Source organism: Barbus barbus (genome assembly GCF_936440315.1).
Source record: "Barbus barbus genome assembly, chromosome: 4".
Taxonomy (NCBI): Eukaryota; Metazoa; Chordata; class Actinopteri; order Cypriniformes; family Cyprinidae; genus Barbus; species Barbus barbus.
This window is the reverse complement of record NC_136732.1, coordinates 9834607-9850247: the sequence shown is the minus strand read 5'-3', so window position 1 is coordinate 9850247 and position 15641 is coordinate 9834607. Positions and strand designations below refer to the sequence as shown.

The 15641-nt window shown below is 38.2% G+C and overlaps 1 protein-coding gene across 1 annotated transcript in view; it reads left to right on the top strand.

Annotated features, from left to right (window-relative positions):
• LOC306868857 (alpha-1,6-mannosylglycoprotein 6-beta-N-acetylglucosaminyltransferase B-like) overlaps nt 1-15641 on the top strand; it is a gene marked incomplete at both ends in the record, with an annotated part of 148533 nt that overhangs the window by 26783 nt on the left and 106109 nt on the right. Inside the window, one exon of the mRNA XM_079415273.1 lies at nt 2088-2200. Coding sequence (XP_079271399.1) covers nt 2088-2200 — 113 coding nt within the window. The remainder of the gene's footprint in view (nt 1-2087; nt 2201-15641) is intronic.

Sequence of the window (15641 nt, the reverse complement as noted above, 5' to 3'; positions counted from 1 at the left end):
TTTATGAGACTATCCAAGAGGTAGTTTGCAGTCAGTGCTGGATGAGGTAGTGATCAGTCCAATGCTGCACAAGTGACAGGTGCTGGTCACAGTTTGTAAGTTTGTAAGTTGGTGGGGGTGGCAGGTCCTGGGGGTGTGGGGGTGTGGGGGGGTGGGGGGGGGGGGGGGGGCTCATAGTGTCAGAGTTCAGTGTTGCATGGGGTAAAAGAGGGGAGGGGAAGAGAGTGGAAGGGGGGCAATGACGGGAGGGAGTTCAGCTTCCTTGACAGCCTGATGTATGAAGCTGTCCTTCAGTCTGCTCGTCCTCGCCTGGAGACTCCGCAGTCTCCTCCCTGATGGCAGCAGACTGAAGAAGCTGTGTGTCGGGTGGGTGGGATCACCTGCAATGCGGAGTGCTTTGCGGGTGAGACGGGTGCTGTAAATGTCCTGGAGGGAGGGGAGAGAGACACCAACGATCTTCTCAGCTGCTCTCACTATGCGCTGAAGTGACTTGCGGCAGGATGCGTTGCAAGCGCCATACCACACAGTGATGCAGCCGGTTAGGATGCTCTCGATTGTGCCTCTGTAGAAGGTGCACATGATGGGGGCCGGGGCTCTGGCTCTTCTGAGTTTGCGGAGGAAGTAGAGACGCTGCTGTGCTTTCTTGGCCAGTGCTACAGTGTTGTTAGTCCAGGAGAGGTCTTCCGTGATGTGCACACCCAGGAACTTGGTGCTGCTCACTCTCTCCGGTCCGGTCTCTCAACCGAGGTTGTTGAGACCATCCTCCAGTCCAGAGCTCCCTCAACGAGGAAACTGTCCTTGAAGTGGATTTTGTTCACTTCATGGTGCGGAAATCGTCAGCTGCTCCCAGTTAACATGCCAGACTTTCTGCATCCCTGTGAGCGACTTGCTTCAACTTCTCATAAGCTGACGTTGCTTGCTCCAGATGCGCTTTTAAGCTCTCTGGTCTCTATGTCACCCCGCCCGTGATGTTTCGCCATTCTGTTGGACTGATTACACACATGTTTCAGAGCGTGGGAACACAGGGTTGTTCCCAAAGCGTTTCCGACGCAGCGTCTCGTTCCCTCGGGGAACCACGGTTACATACGTAACCTGGGACGTTCTTTCTTTCTTTCTTAATACTTTAAAGACAAAATGAGTTGTTGGAAGCTTTAAGGAATAGTTTGGCCCAAAAAAGAAAAGAACATTTAATTTAATGAAAAATGTACTCACCCTCAGGCCATCCATGATGTAGATGAGTTTGTTTCCTCATCTGAACAGATTTGGAGAAATGTAGCATTACATTACTTACTCATCAATGGATCGTCTGCAGTGAATGGTTGCTGTCAGAATGAAGTGAAAGGCTGTGTATTTGTAGGAAGCAAATCCATCATTACGGCAATTTGACTTTAAACCTTTGCATTTGGCCAAAATTTAAGTCCAAAATTCAAGTCCTGTTTGTCCTCTCACAAAACCCACCAACATAATAGTTTTAAATTGTTTTGGACTACTTTTGGTTGATCTGTGCATATTTCTTTCCTGATTCAGATAAGACAACTTTTTTTGTCGTTTAACTGGAAGCAACTGCTTGAATAAAAAAATATATTGATGGATTTGTTTGCCAACTTCCGGGTTGGCATACAAACATGTGCCATCATTGGAGCACTCTATTAATCTGATGTTTTAATGGAGTTAATTGAATTAATAATTTTTTGCTCTGTTTGTTACACAAACATTTTGTATGATAGAATATTTGGAATACATGGAATGAGTCACTTGGACCACATTTATGGTTTTTGTTTTAAATATATGTATTTATTTATTTACTTTTTAGCTTAGCAGACGCGGACACTGTGTACTACACTTTCATAGAAAACACCTGTGTGAATATGTTTCTTCTTAAAAAAATAAAAAATGAACAGGTTTGCAACAACAAGGTGAGTAGACAATGACAAAGCTTTAATTTTCCTCCAAAGGAAAAGTTTCACAAGGATATTATACCTCATCTAACAGTTCTTCTTCTTCTCATAGTGGTTTCTCATCATTGCCTGGCTTTTTTCTTGTTCCACCCCAATTCATTCATACATATATCTGTCTGTCTGTTTCAGGATATTTGTGGCGGGGATCGGTTTCTTCAGTCTGTGCTTCTTAATGACCTCTCTGGGGGTGCAGTTCTCGGCCAAGCGACTGGGCGATTCCCCATTCAGCATCCGAACTGAAGGTACATTAATAACTGGCAGCTGTATACGTCTACCTGTGCTGACCGGATGCATGTCTAATTTATCCGGTGGCATTTAGAGAGCGTCATTTTATGGGATTTTTAATGGGGGTAATGAAGGGTTTTACACTGGCCTTTAACAGGCTTGATTATCCAGGGGTCAGTGTGCTGTGAATAGCATCTCTGGCTGCAGAAGATCCCATTTGTCGTCAGTCATCACTTTTAATGTGTATGAGAATAGATCACGCTAGAGGCTAGAGGTCTTGTTCACTGCAAATCCCAAGAAGAACCTGTCTATGAGAAAGATTCACCCAAAAATGAACATTCTGTCTTCATTTACTCACTAATCAAGGGTATTTGTGAAAGTTTACAAAATAAGGATGGTTAAAATGTAAAGATTTCGCTGCACAGATTCTGTGTGGCCTGGCTGTGAGTGTCTTCTCTGTAAAGGATACATGCGATACCGACTTTATTTAGTGGAAAAAAAGAGGGTATCTCAGAAGGCAGCATAATTATGCTGTCTACCTTTTGTGAAAGCTTTCATGTTGGGAGTGCACCTATGGTGCTTTAAAATTCTGCCTACATGGACTCACTTCAGAGGTTTTGGAACAGAACCAATATGTTTAATATTCAGTTCCTTTCTAGTTTCAACACCGCTGTGCCCAACAGGAAATGGTGTACCCAAATGTGGCAAATAGCCATCTTAAGAGCTCCACTCGGTTGCTGGAAAATTGGAAAACTGCTTCATGGTGTGTTCAGCAAACCCCAGTAAAAAGCTGAAGATGATGGATTAGTGTTCTGTAGTATTGTGGAAGAGGTTGCATGGAGGAAAGAGAGGGAAAGAGGGAGAGAGAGAGAGAGAGAGAGAGAGAGAGAAAGAGAGAGCACAATCTGATTAATTAACCACTCCCAGGCTGAAGTCTTGACAAAGCATCTGGCTCTCACTCATTAAACACTGCCTGCTGATCAGCCAGAGATGGACGTCACTGTGTTTTGGGAGTCCAGCGCTGACATAGATGTGAGGGTTACATTAAAATGAATTAAAGTTACAAATCACTAATTATGTCAAACTTACCTATGAATTACTTAAAATGAATCAAAAATTAAATCAGTGTCCAAGTTCAAATATCACAAGTATTGTAATCTTACCTTTAGTTAGTTTTGCTAGTTACATTGCTATGAACGAATGCAGACACACAAGAATAACAATATTTGCAGGTTAACATAGCTTATCTATGCAAAGTAAAATTAGTTTTTCAAGCAGAATATAGTTTGTACTGGGCAATTTTTTCAAAAGTTTGGGATCAGTCAGATTTTTTTTTTAATGTTTTTTTAAGCTCATCAGGGCTGTATGTATTTAATTAAAAAACACAGAAAAAACTATAATACTGTGAAATATTACATATCAAAATAACAGTTTCTATTTTAATATACTTATTATACTATATTATTTAATCCTGTGATGCAAAGCTAAATTTGAATCAGCCATTACTCCCGTCTTCAGTGTCACATGATACTTCAAAAACCATTCTATTATCAATGTTGGAAACCGTTTGTCAGTCCTGTGTCGTGTGTGTCATGTGTTCCTGCCTCTTGTGTCCTTATTTGGTTTGTTTTCTGTCCTCGTTGAGTGTGATTATTAGTTAATTCTTGTCCAGCTGTGTTTTGTAATTATCCTGTGTATTTAAGTTCCTGTCTGTTCAGTTAGTTTTCATCTGGTCTACTCGTTATTCCCGGTGTTCCTGTGTGTCAGCCCTGCCTTGTTTTTCCCTGTTTGGATTTATTAAATACTGTTTGATTTGAGTTTACTCCTCGTCTCGTGTTCCTCCCTGATGTGTGCACTGTGACAGAAGACCAGACCAGAACAGTAAGTGGTGTCCATTCACCTCGTTTTTTTTTTTTTTTTTCGTTTTTGTTTCCCGCGGCAAGGAAGTCGCCGCTCGTCATCCCGCCCTATCCAGCTGTTCTTCAGCGTTGGAGTTTGGTGGGATCGCCATGAGTCTGTTGGCCGTGAGTCCCTCAAGCCCATTCGTCCACGGCTCACTCATGCACACAGCCGTCCGCAGCTCACCTAAGCACGCCGCTGACTACAGCCCAGACCACGCTCCAGTGGATCCGGTTCTCCAGATTCGGCCAGGAGTGCCGTTCCCAGGTCCCGTGGATCCAGTCCACAAATCACGGCCAGGAGTTCCGTTCCATGTTTCCTGGATACATGGTATTTAAGTCTTGTAGTGTCCTCAGGAACACTATTAAAGACTGTTTGATTTGAGTTTACTCCTTGTCTCGTGTTCCTCGTTCCTCCCCGATGTGTGCACAGTGACACCGTTATTGCTGCTTAATATTTTTAGAACCTTTTTCAGCATTATTTGATGAATAAATAAAAAAATAGCACTTAAAAAAACAAAAAACATAATAACAATTATTTACCACTTTTTAATCAATTGAACATTCGTGCTGAACATTAATTTTTTTTATTTTTTTAAATAAGAAAAAAAAGAGGATAAAAATATTGTATTCTTACCTTTTTTGTGATAGGACAGTTTAGAGCTGAAAGGAAGCGGACTGTTAAAGGTCTTCGAGCTGGGATTCTGTTTTGATGCAATAGCAGGAGGAAAAATGTTGGGGCACGGAACTATATGCAGGTAGTTTAATAAAATAGAGCAAACAAAGAACTGAAAACAAGAACAGAAACATGAGTAGAACGGCAACACTAATGTTCAACAACTGACAAAGCACAAGGGAACCATAATGCCCATTTATACAGAGAGCCAAGGCAATGAACTAATCAGTAACCAGGGCAACTAACAAGGAGATGGGTGTGGTTCAATGAGAGTCCATGACAACAAACAAGGGAGCAGAGCAACAAGGCAACAATAGGAACACAGAACTGCAAATTCAAAGTCCTTGAACACAGACACAGGGAACACAGACAGGGATTGTGACATAGACCCCCCTCAAAGGAGTGGCTTCCAGAGGCAGAGCAGAAGACCAGGGTGGAAGCGGCAGAGCAATAACCCAAAGCGGAGCAGAGAGCCAGGGCAGAGCCAGCAGAGCAGAGAACCAGGGCAGAGCAGAAGAGTACCAGGGTGTAACAAGCGGAGCCGAAGACTACCACAGCTGAACAGATGGGTCCAAAGATCCTCACGGTGGAGTAGACGACCACCACGGTAGAGCCGATGTTGCAGGAGACAGAACTGGATCAGGCAGAACTGGAACAGAGAAGTCAACAGTAGTCTCTGTGACCACAGCAAGGCAGGGAGAGAGTTCACAAATGGTCTTCATAGGGCCATTCTCAGTCTTCATCGATGGCCAAAGACTGAGGCTTGATATAAATAATGGCTGGAGGCTCTGGTGTGATGGCCATCTTCTGAAGTGGCTCTGGATTGGTGGCCATCTTGGGGTTTCAACATGGTCCTCCTCTATCTCCCCCATAGTTAGAGGGGATCCACACAGCCTCAGGGCAAAAATCGATATACTGTGCCAGAATCCTCTTGGATTTTTGTCATTCGACGGCCAATGTTCTTATTCAAACCACTCCAAAAGCATTCCATTAACATTACATCATCCAGTAGGGCAAGATGGCAGTAAGACAAAAACTCCTACACATAAACTTAAATGGGTCGGCCATCTTACTCTATAACACAGATCTAGCCCTACGCTCCAGTAGTATACATGTTATCTCAATGGCTGTTTTCTTCTGGTTTCTGGGAGAAAACCTGCTGATTCACTAATCCTCTTCCACATAAGAGATCCTCCAGCTTCTACACCCTCACTCTGGCCGAGTTCTATCTTGAGTAATACCCTGCAGCATATGTTCTGGGATCATACCTCTAATGGATACTAATGGCTATTCTAAGATAGGTTTGTTATTATTCATTTTTAATGAAAGCTTGTATGTGGGTTGATGCAGGAAGCACTTTGTCTGTTTTAAATAGCAGACATGTGTTAGTTAAGCAGTAAATACAGGATGCCAAGCATTAGAGCCAAACTGAAGCCAAACTTCAATATCTCATAGCATTCATGGGCCTTAGAATATGTCCCTTCACTGGACACATTCTCAGCCATTACTGTTCAAACTAAAAATATAACTAACCCGATTTAATCCATCTATAATATGATCGATACAGGCCTATAGACGCCTGAAATATAGTTTGAAATTGCAGTTTTACATGCTTCATTATAGTATTGTCACAATACCAAAATTTCAGAATTCGGTACCAATACCAGTGAAAATCCACGGTTCTCGGTACTAATTTCGGTACCAAGCAAAAACAGCAAAACACAAAAACATGCTAATTAAAAAAAAAAAAATTATTAATAAAGTTAAACAAAACTGTAAAAAAATCAATACCATTCATTGTGCTTATTAAAAATTGTTTCAAGTTTTTCCAGAAGTAATAAAAGTATGAAAAAAGTTAAACAAATTTCCCCCAAAAGTTTTTGTCATATTTCTGCTGCCGCTGAAAAACAACTGTAAACTGTTGTCTGTTTTAGGGTTTGCTGTATAAGGAAAATATAATATACTTAGGTAAAGAAATGGGCTGAGTCTGACCAAATGCAACATTAGATTATTGACAACAGCTAAAATATAACATTTCAGTAAATAACAAACTTCGAACTTTATGATAAATGTACATAATATTACATATATTTTAAAACAAGTTTATATAAAATAGAAGGAAACTGTAGTATTAAAAACACTTTACAATAAGATTCCATTTGTTAGATAACATAGCCTGGTCTCATGTTCATACGTAGGTATTAATATGTAACATTCACAAGCACAAAACGTACATTTTTGTATGTTTTTATTGATGCTAAAACTTACAATTTAGACGTTTTTCAATGTTTAATACGTACAATTCGATACGTGTTATTAGCTAAAAAATGTAAAACTATTTACGTATCTTTTATATTATTAAGATCTTCATATCAATGCATTTTGATCATTTTATCAATAAGAAATTTCCATTTTTAGACGCCTTAACCCACCCCCAAACCTAAAACCTACCCATTTTACAGTGAATATGCATTTTTATAATTTTATTAATAAGCCATTTAGATTTTAGACCCCTTAACCTACCCCCAAACCTAACCCTACCCATTTTATAGTGAATATGAAAGGATATAAAATGCAATTGACCGAAATATGCAGGAAAATAACAATTTTAGTAACAATATAGCATTAAAAATGTTTTATAGTCGCTAATCCCACTCCTACATCTAAACGTAAACATAGCTATTTCTTTACAGTATAAGAAAAATATGACAGACAGATAAATACAATTACAATCATTTGTTTATTGCAAAAATGTCAAGAGCACTACCAAAAGTAATCCAAATGACGATGCGTTGCAGCCGCAGTCCTGTCTGGCGGAATACAGAAAGGTTTGTGTGAGGTGCAGAGCAGAATTTATGTTGTTAATCGCTGAAAATATTATCCAAATTATATTCCTGATCCTCTCGCTCTCAGTGAACTCGTGAAGGTGCGCGCGTACTCGCATCATTCAAACAAACCCTCACCAGAAACACGGCATGTCGCAATCTGTGACGAATGCAGGGGAGAGCCAATGAGCGCTCGATTATCCTGCCGTAAAACCTGTCGTTTGAAGCGGCAGCATTTTTTTTTTTTTTTTTTTTTTTTTTTATTAATGCCAAAAATGAAAATGTAACAAGTACATAACAACAGGAACAAATAATAATAACAACAACAACAAAAAAATACATAGATCACGAAAATAAAGTGCCAGAGGGAAGAAAAAAATAAATAAAAATTATACAAGGTTAAACATTGAAAGCAATCTTTGACTTTTCAAAGACGTTTTGTTTTTTATGCCCATCAAAGACAAAACATAGGAATTATAGTCTACTAGAAAAATAGACAGTAACGAGATCTTACCCAAAAATTTGCATTTGTGAATAAAAAATTTACCAAGAATCATAAACAAATTAACAACGTACTGAATATGAGAATTTGGATTATGATAGAGAAAAATAATACTAAAGGTGTTAATACATATTTTGGCATTTGTTTTTTCTGAGAGATAGGTACATAACTCATTCCAAAAAGCTTTAACACAAACACATTCACAAAAAAGATGTACAATTGTCTCTTCAGCATCACAGAAAGTGCATTTATCTTCTATGTTATGGATATACTTATTGAGTACACTATTACAGGGGTAACATCTATGTAATATTTTAAATGTAACTTCTTTTATCTTGTTTGTTAACAAATATTTGTGTGGAAGAGACCAGACCACTCTCCAATTAATATTGTATAACGCCATCCACTTGAAAGATGATACTGGAATAGATTTTCTGTTCAAAAGATTACGAACAAAATGGTTATTGAATTTGTCATCAGTAATCAAAATCCCTTCAATTGAAATAGAAGTGTTATATAATGATGTAGGACTATAAGTTTGCTCTCATTTCAAGAGAGTTTTTATACCACTAGGAATGGCGTTGAATACAATATTATATTCCTTTAACGAAGCCCCAAAAACAAATTTTCTGGAGAATTATTGAAATGAATAAAACTGACCACAGTCATCCATCAGCTGACTAACAATATATACTGTACATTGTTTAAATACCATTTCTCAAAAAACAATGATTTATTTCTGTAAATAATATTCTGATTATTCCAAATAAAACAACGGTGAGGTGAAAAATTATGTTTGTAAACCAGTAACCATGATAATAAAACCTGTTGGTGAAATGTTGCTAATTTAATGTCTAGTTTACCAAGTGAGAAGGGGCACTGCAACAAAAATTCAATACCTCCAATTTTCTTAAAAACAAAATTAGGAAATACATTCCATATAGAGTCTGTTTTTTTAACAAATATTTTTAACCAATTTACTTTTAACACATGGTTAAATAGGGTAAAGTCAACAACTCCAAGACCTCCATCACTAATCCTATTTCTTAGAACCTCCTTTTTAATTTTGTGTGATTTATTTTTCCATATGAAATTATATAATAATTTATCTAATACGGAACATAATGACTTGGGACAATCCATTACAGAAAAGAGATAAGAAACTCTTGATAGACCCTCTGCCTTTGATAATAAAACACGACCAGTATGAGATAAATCTCTTGCCAACCAAGAATTGAATTTCTTTTTAATTACATCTTTAATAGGGTTTAAATTAATTTCTGTTATAACCATATTTGAATTCAAGGATACTTTTACTCCCAAATAATTAATTACATCTTTAAATTGAATTCCACAGATCGCTGTTTTATCAATATTTTTTAAAGACAATATTTCACACTTTGAAATGTTGAGAGAGAGGCCAGAGACCTCAGAAAATTCTTGAATGGTCTCCAATGCTTTAGGAACGTCCGATTGATCTTTTAGGAAAATTGTGGTGTCGTCTGCAAATTGGGAGATTTTTATTTCTTTATCATGAATTCTAATACCTTTAATCATATTATTCTGGTTGATCATTACATTTAAAACCTGAGTAACTATCAAAAAAAGAAAGGGCGAGATAGGGCAACCCTGTCTTATTCCTCTGTGAATAGGAAATTTAGGTGTTGTTCCAGAACAAAGTTTAACACAACTACTTCCTCTTACATATAATGTTCTCACTGCATGGATAAAATAATTATTAAAGTCAAAGAATTGTAATACACTAAAAATGAAATTATGGCTAACTGTATCAAAGGTTTTTTGGAAGTCTAAAAACATAATTATAGCAGGGTCCAAAACCAAATCACGATAATCAATCAGATCAAGAACTAACCTTACATTGTTTGAAATGTGACGTCCCTTCATAAATCGTGACTGGCACTCATCAATCAAATCATCCAGGCCATATTTTAGTCGTTTTGCCAGAACAGATGCCAAAATTTTATAGTCGTTATTTAATAATGTGATTGGGCGCCAGTTATCAATCAAAAGAGTGTCTTTATGGGATTTTGGTACTAGAGTAATAACACCCTCTCTCATTGATGGAGGTAGGCATCCACTGACAAATGATTCTTCATACACTGCCAATAAAAATTTAGATAAAGGGTCACAAAAAGTTTTATATAGCTCTGAAGTTAACCCATCACTCCCTGGAGATTTGTTATTTTTCAAGTTATTAATCCCTTCTTTAACTTCTTCCAATTTTTTGAACATATAGAATTAACCACTTCTTTCTCGATCTAATAAAGGCCCCCCTTGGCTTTTTCTTCATATATTTTGTTAAGTTTATTTTGAAGTTTATTCAAAGTGGCCTGATCCTCAACAGTTAAAGTGTCTCTCTCCATTAAATTATTAATTTCAGCTGAAATTTCAATTAAGTCTGCCCCTCTTTTAATAGCTATTTTTTTACCATAGGTCCTAACAGCACACCCTATTTCAAATTTTAAATGTTCCCATTGTTTACCAAATTCACCATAATTAATTGCAGAGTTCCAGTGATTTTGGATAAGTCTTTCTATAATGGATTTCAAGTCTTCAAAATTTAGCAATGAATTATTGAGTTTCCAGTATCCTCCACTAATTCTATGATCCTTACGCCCAGACAATGCAATTTTAAGGCTTATAATTTTATGGTCAGTTAAAGCAGCAGGCAATATAGATGTTTCGAAAATAAAAGGTTCTAAGTCTGAGGAAAATAACCAAAGGTCAATATGCGACTGTAATGAGAATTTTTTGTTGCTCCAAGTAAACTGTTTAGTTGAGGGGTTTTTTACCCTCCAGATATCAATCAAGTCAAGGCTGTAACTTAAACGTAAAAGATCACTGGATTCACTGTTTGCTCTAGGAGGAAATCTATCCATTGAACCATTCATGACCAAATTAAAATCACCACCAATTATTAATTTAGCATTAGGGTTATTACTCATGGCAGAATTAACACAGTCTTCAATTTCACCTAATAACAAAGTGTTTGCATCTTTTGAACAGTACCCATAAACATTAACAATAATGAATTTACAATCATTTATATCAACCAGTAGCATTATCCAATGACCTTTAGAGTCACCCTTGCTCCATACACATTTTCCAGGGAAAGTATGTGACAAAATTGCAACTCCACCAGAGTGACTTGACCCGTGAGCTAACCACATCTCACCTCCCCATTGGTTTTTCCAAAATTTAAAATCCTCAGGGCACGAATGAGACTCTTGAATGAAAATTAAGTCGCTTTTGCATTCTTTGCAAAAAAGAAAAAAAGCTTTTCTTTTGACCAAGTTCCTCAAACCTCTGGCATTAATGGAACATAATTTCAAAGTCATCAAACGTCAAAAAAACAAAAAAAAAAGAGTCAAAAAAGAAAGAACAAGAAAGCTTAGCTTTTCTCCTTCTAATTTTGAACATATAGGCAAACAGCCATTAAATGATTGTAAACGTATCAAATATAGAAGTGCTTATTTTCAGAAGAATCATCCTTGATTTTACTCAAACACTAGCAGGAATCAGGAAGTATCCATTTTTTCTGGAACGATTTCTTTACCAGCAATGTATGCTTTAGAGCCGATGAAGTAAGCCTTTTTTCCTTCGTTGCGTGCTTTTTGTACATAAGGCCACAGTAGAGCACGGGATCCTTTTTCTTCTTTTGTCAGGTCTTCTCCGAAGCATATTTTGCGTTCTTTCAGGTATTCACTGTTTTTTGCGCTCTTCCAGATGAAGTCTCTCACCCAGCGCAGTGCAAAGAGGATGATAATGGCCCTCGCGCGACCAGCCTGCCCAATCTATGAGCAACATCCACCGCCTCGCTAATTTTTTCCGCAAGCTCAGGTACCACTCCTTTGCAGATCTCTGTCACTTTGATCTTGACATTTTCAGTTTCCGTTTCTGGAACTCCGTATAGTCGTAGGCACCACCGCCGTTTGTAGCGCTCTGCTTCCACGATTCTGTTTTCCAGCTGAGATATCGTTGTTGCTTGTTCGGAAACTTTAGCTGTTAGTTCGCCTTTACACTTCTTCAGGTCCACAATATCTGCGTTGACAAAAAGTAGTGACGATTTCAGCTCTTCAATGGTGTTTGAATTCGTTTTTATCATTTCTTCAAGGGAGTCCGCTCTTTTGTTAAGGGCTGTGATAATGTTCTCTTGAAGCTCGTGTTACGAGAGATCAGTTTTTGGTTTTTTGGACGCTGGGCTATTTGTCGATGTTCTGGCGAGGAGAGGTGGAAATGATTCAGAGCTAAAATCCAGTTCTTTTGAAAGATGCTTTTTGCCACTTAGACGTTTTGGCTTGTTAGATTCCGCAGGATACGAGTGGTCCAATTTCTGGATACCTTTCTTGCTTTTTTCATTTGCACCACTCATTTTTGCGATGTTAATTGCGGTTAACTTTCACTGATTTGCTTCTGATTTTTTTCTTTTTAGGATATCAAGTAAAGTGTTCAAGCGTTCCAACGATTCACTTTTGATGATCAAGTGTTTTAATTAAACAACATTCAAAAACATTAATGTAAAAAATATATTGTTCACTCACTGTAAGTTGATGTTAGATAATAACATGAAGTCATGTCAATGAATGGTATCTTATTGTAAAGTCTATAAAGGAGATACAATTTGACTGTACTCTCATTTAATCCAAACTGTGTACATATTTAATTTTTAAAGGCTTAATTTAACCAAGTTAGCTAAAAAAAAAAAAAAAAAAAAGTCCAGAACTGCTTTTCTGACGGACCGATTTGACAAACACTGTTAACAATTTGTACATTCTCTAACAGGCATATTTTAGCTTCACAATTCATTTAAAAGCCTCTGGTGTGCAAAAATAGTAAATGCCATCATGTCCTCCTGTTTGTTTGTTTTTTACCCTAATAAAAGTTATAGCTCCTATAGTTAATAAAGAACTATAGGAGCTATAATAGTTAATAAATAGTTAATAAAGAAACTTCATTCTGTTGCTCATTATATTAGCGTTAGCCGCGTTTATGCTAACGATTAACTCTGCTAAATTAAAATATAGAATAATAATCATGACAGAAGATCTAAATATTCAATTTGAAACTTACCTGCTTGAACTCTTTCATTTCACTTTTCATTTTTTCATTTTCCGAAGTACCGGGTCTTTTGACAACACTACTTCATTATTAGGGCTGAAAATATAGGGATTTTTGTTACTATTCCACTTCTTTAATGGTTACGTTAAATGTTTATCAATCAATCAATCAATCAATCAATCAACCAGCCAACCAACCAATCAATCAATCAATCAATCAATAAATAAATTTTGTCATTACTGCCTCATCCTTATATCCCTATTATTATTCTTACCATGAAACACAAACGGATGTTTGGTAAAATATCTGAACTTATCTTTTCTATGCAATGAAATATGTACAGCCAAACTCAAAATTAAACAAACAACACCGAGAAAAAAACAGGACGTATGCACTACTATATCTTCTGATATTATACGATTGCTATGTGTCACTCACATTTCATCTGTACCATGTTTTTCAGACTTACCACATTAAATGCAAGAACTAATGCTGTTAAGTCCGGAATGGAATAAGAAATGATGATAGCACGGGTAGATCTTTGGCCAATTAATCACTGGTCATGAGGAATTTGAATATTCAAACTATTTATTTTCTACTCCTAAATAGACAGACAGACAGATAGATAGATAGATAGATTCTGTACCAGGTGGGCTACCAAGCAGGTTTACTACATTGGAAAGCAATGCATACACAGCTGATTATGTCATGCAAACGTTAAAAATTATTCATTTGCATATCATGCACTATGATAAAATAGTTCTGAGTTGATAGCATAGGATTGTACAAGGAACCATTAATTGATCATCTACATGTAATCATAATTACCATGAAACGGAATAAAAGTTATTGGTGTTTTTCTAACTAGTGTTCATTCAACTGATAACCGCAGGAAATTGCAGGTATAGGTACATTTTTGAAAAAATGTTGGTAGAAACATTGTTTAATTTAAAATGGAAAAAAAAAAAAAAAAAAAACTATCAAAATGTACACAGACCTTATAGGCTTGCTGCGATAGACAGTGTTGGTGGTGATACCGGTGTTAAGCCGCAACACCGGTTACTTCACTTGCCCACCGTGGCACCATCCCTCACCGTAATTTAGATTTTTTTTTTAATAGTAATAAAAATCATTTAGTTCAGTTAGAGAACAGACACTACAATTAAAACTGAACACGGCTACTTAATGCAACACATCGAGCGAACGACAGTTGCGCATCACAGATCAGATTTCATTGAACACATGAGTGAGAGTGAGGTGACTGACAGAAGAGTGAGGTGAGACGATGGCAGAAGAATTTCAAAACGAAATGTAAAAGCGCCTGTTTAAAACATTATCAGGGAATTATCCTTTTACAAGCAAAGGAAAGTGGGAAAACTCAAACAAACTAAAAACAAACAACTGTTTGATGCCGAATTGCCGCAAATTCGAGGAAAAGAGGGAAAACTAAAACGACCCCACCACCACCACGGTAATACCGGTATTACCGGTGTTGTCACACGTCGATTAACCTAGACCTTAGCAGTACATTTTAATGTATTTTAAAGTGCTATTTACTACAACAAAACTTTTACACTCTCGTAAACATAAAATTACATAGCACATACAATTTTTGTCACGGTTCACACACGAGGAGGCAGGAACACATGACACACACGACAGAGGATTGACATAACTCCCCCCTCCCGAAAGGCTCGTCCTGAACATTAACAGTTCCATCAGGGAGAGGGGGTGGGCAAATGGCGCTCTGGAGGCCCCTCAGGACAGACACGGACCGGAACACAGCACGGGGACCTCCAGAGCAGAACAGACAGATCGGAGACCATGGTGGAGCTGGGAGCTCAGGAGGACGGCGACATGATCTCCCGCGAACGGTGGGTCTGGGTGAGCCGCGGACGGCAGCGTGATCTCCCGTGAATGGCGGGCTGGATGAGCCGCGGACGGCAGGCTCTGGGTGAACCGCGAACGGCGGCGTGATCTCCCGCGAATGTTGGGCTGGATGAGCCGCAGACGGCAGGCTCTGGGTGAGCCGCGGAGGGCGGCGTGATCTCCCGCGAACCGTGGGTCTGGGTGAGCCGTGGACGGCGGCGTGATCTCCCGCGAATAGCTGGCTTGGGATAGCCGCGGGACAAACACAGGAACAAAACAAAAGCTTGAAAAAACAAACAAAACGAGGTGAAGGGGAGCCACTTAATGTTTAGGTCTGGTCTTCTGTCACGGTGCACACACGAGGAGGACACAGGAACATGCAGACGAGGATGTAACTCAAATAATAGTCTTTACTGAATACATCAAGGCAGGGCAAGACAAGGCTTACAGACAGGAAACACCGGGGATAACGAGTAGACCAGACGAAATCAAACTGAACAGACAGGACTATAAATACACAGGATAATGAGACGAACACGGCTGGACAAGAATTAACTAATGATTACATTTAACAAGGACAGGAAACAAACCAAATATGGACACAAGTGG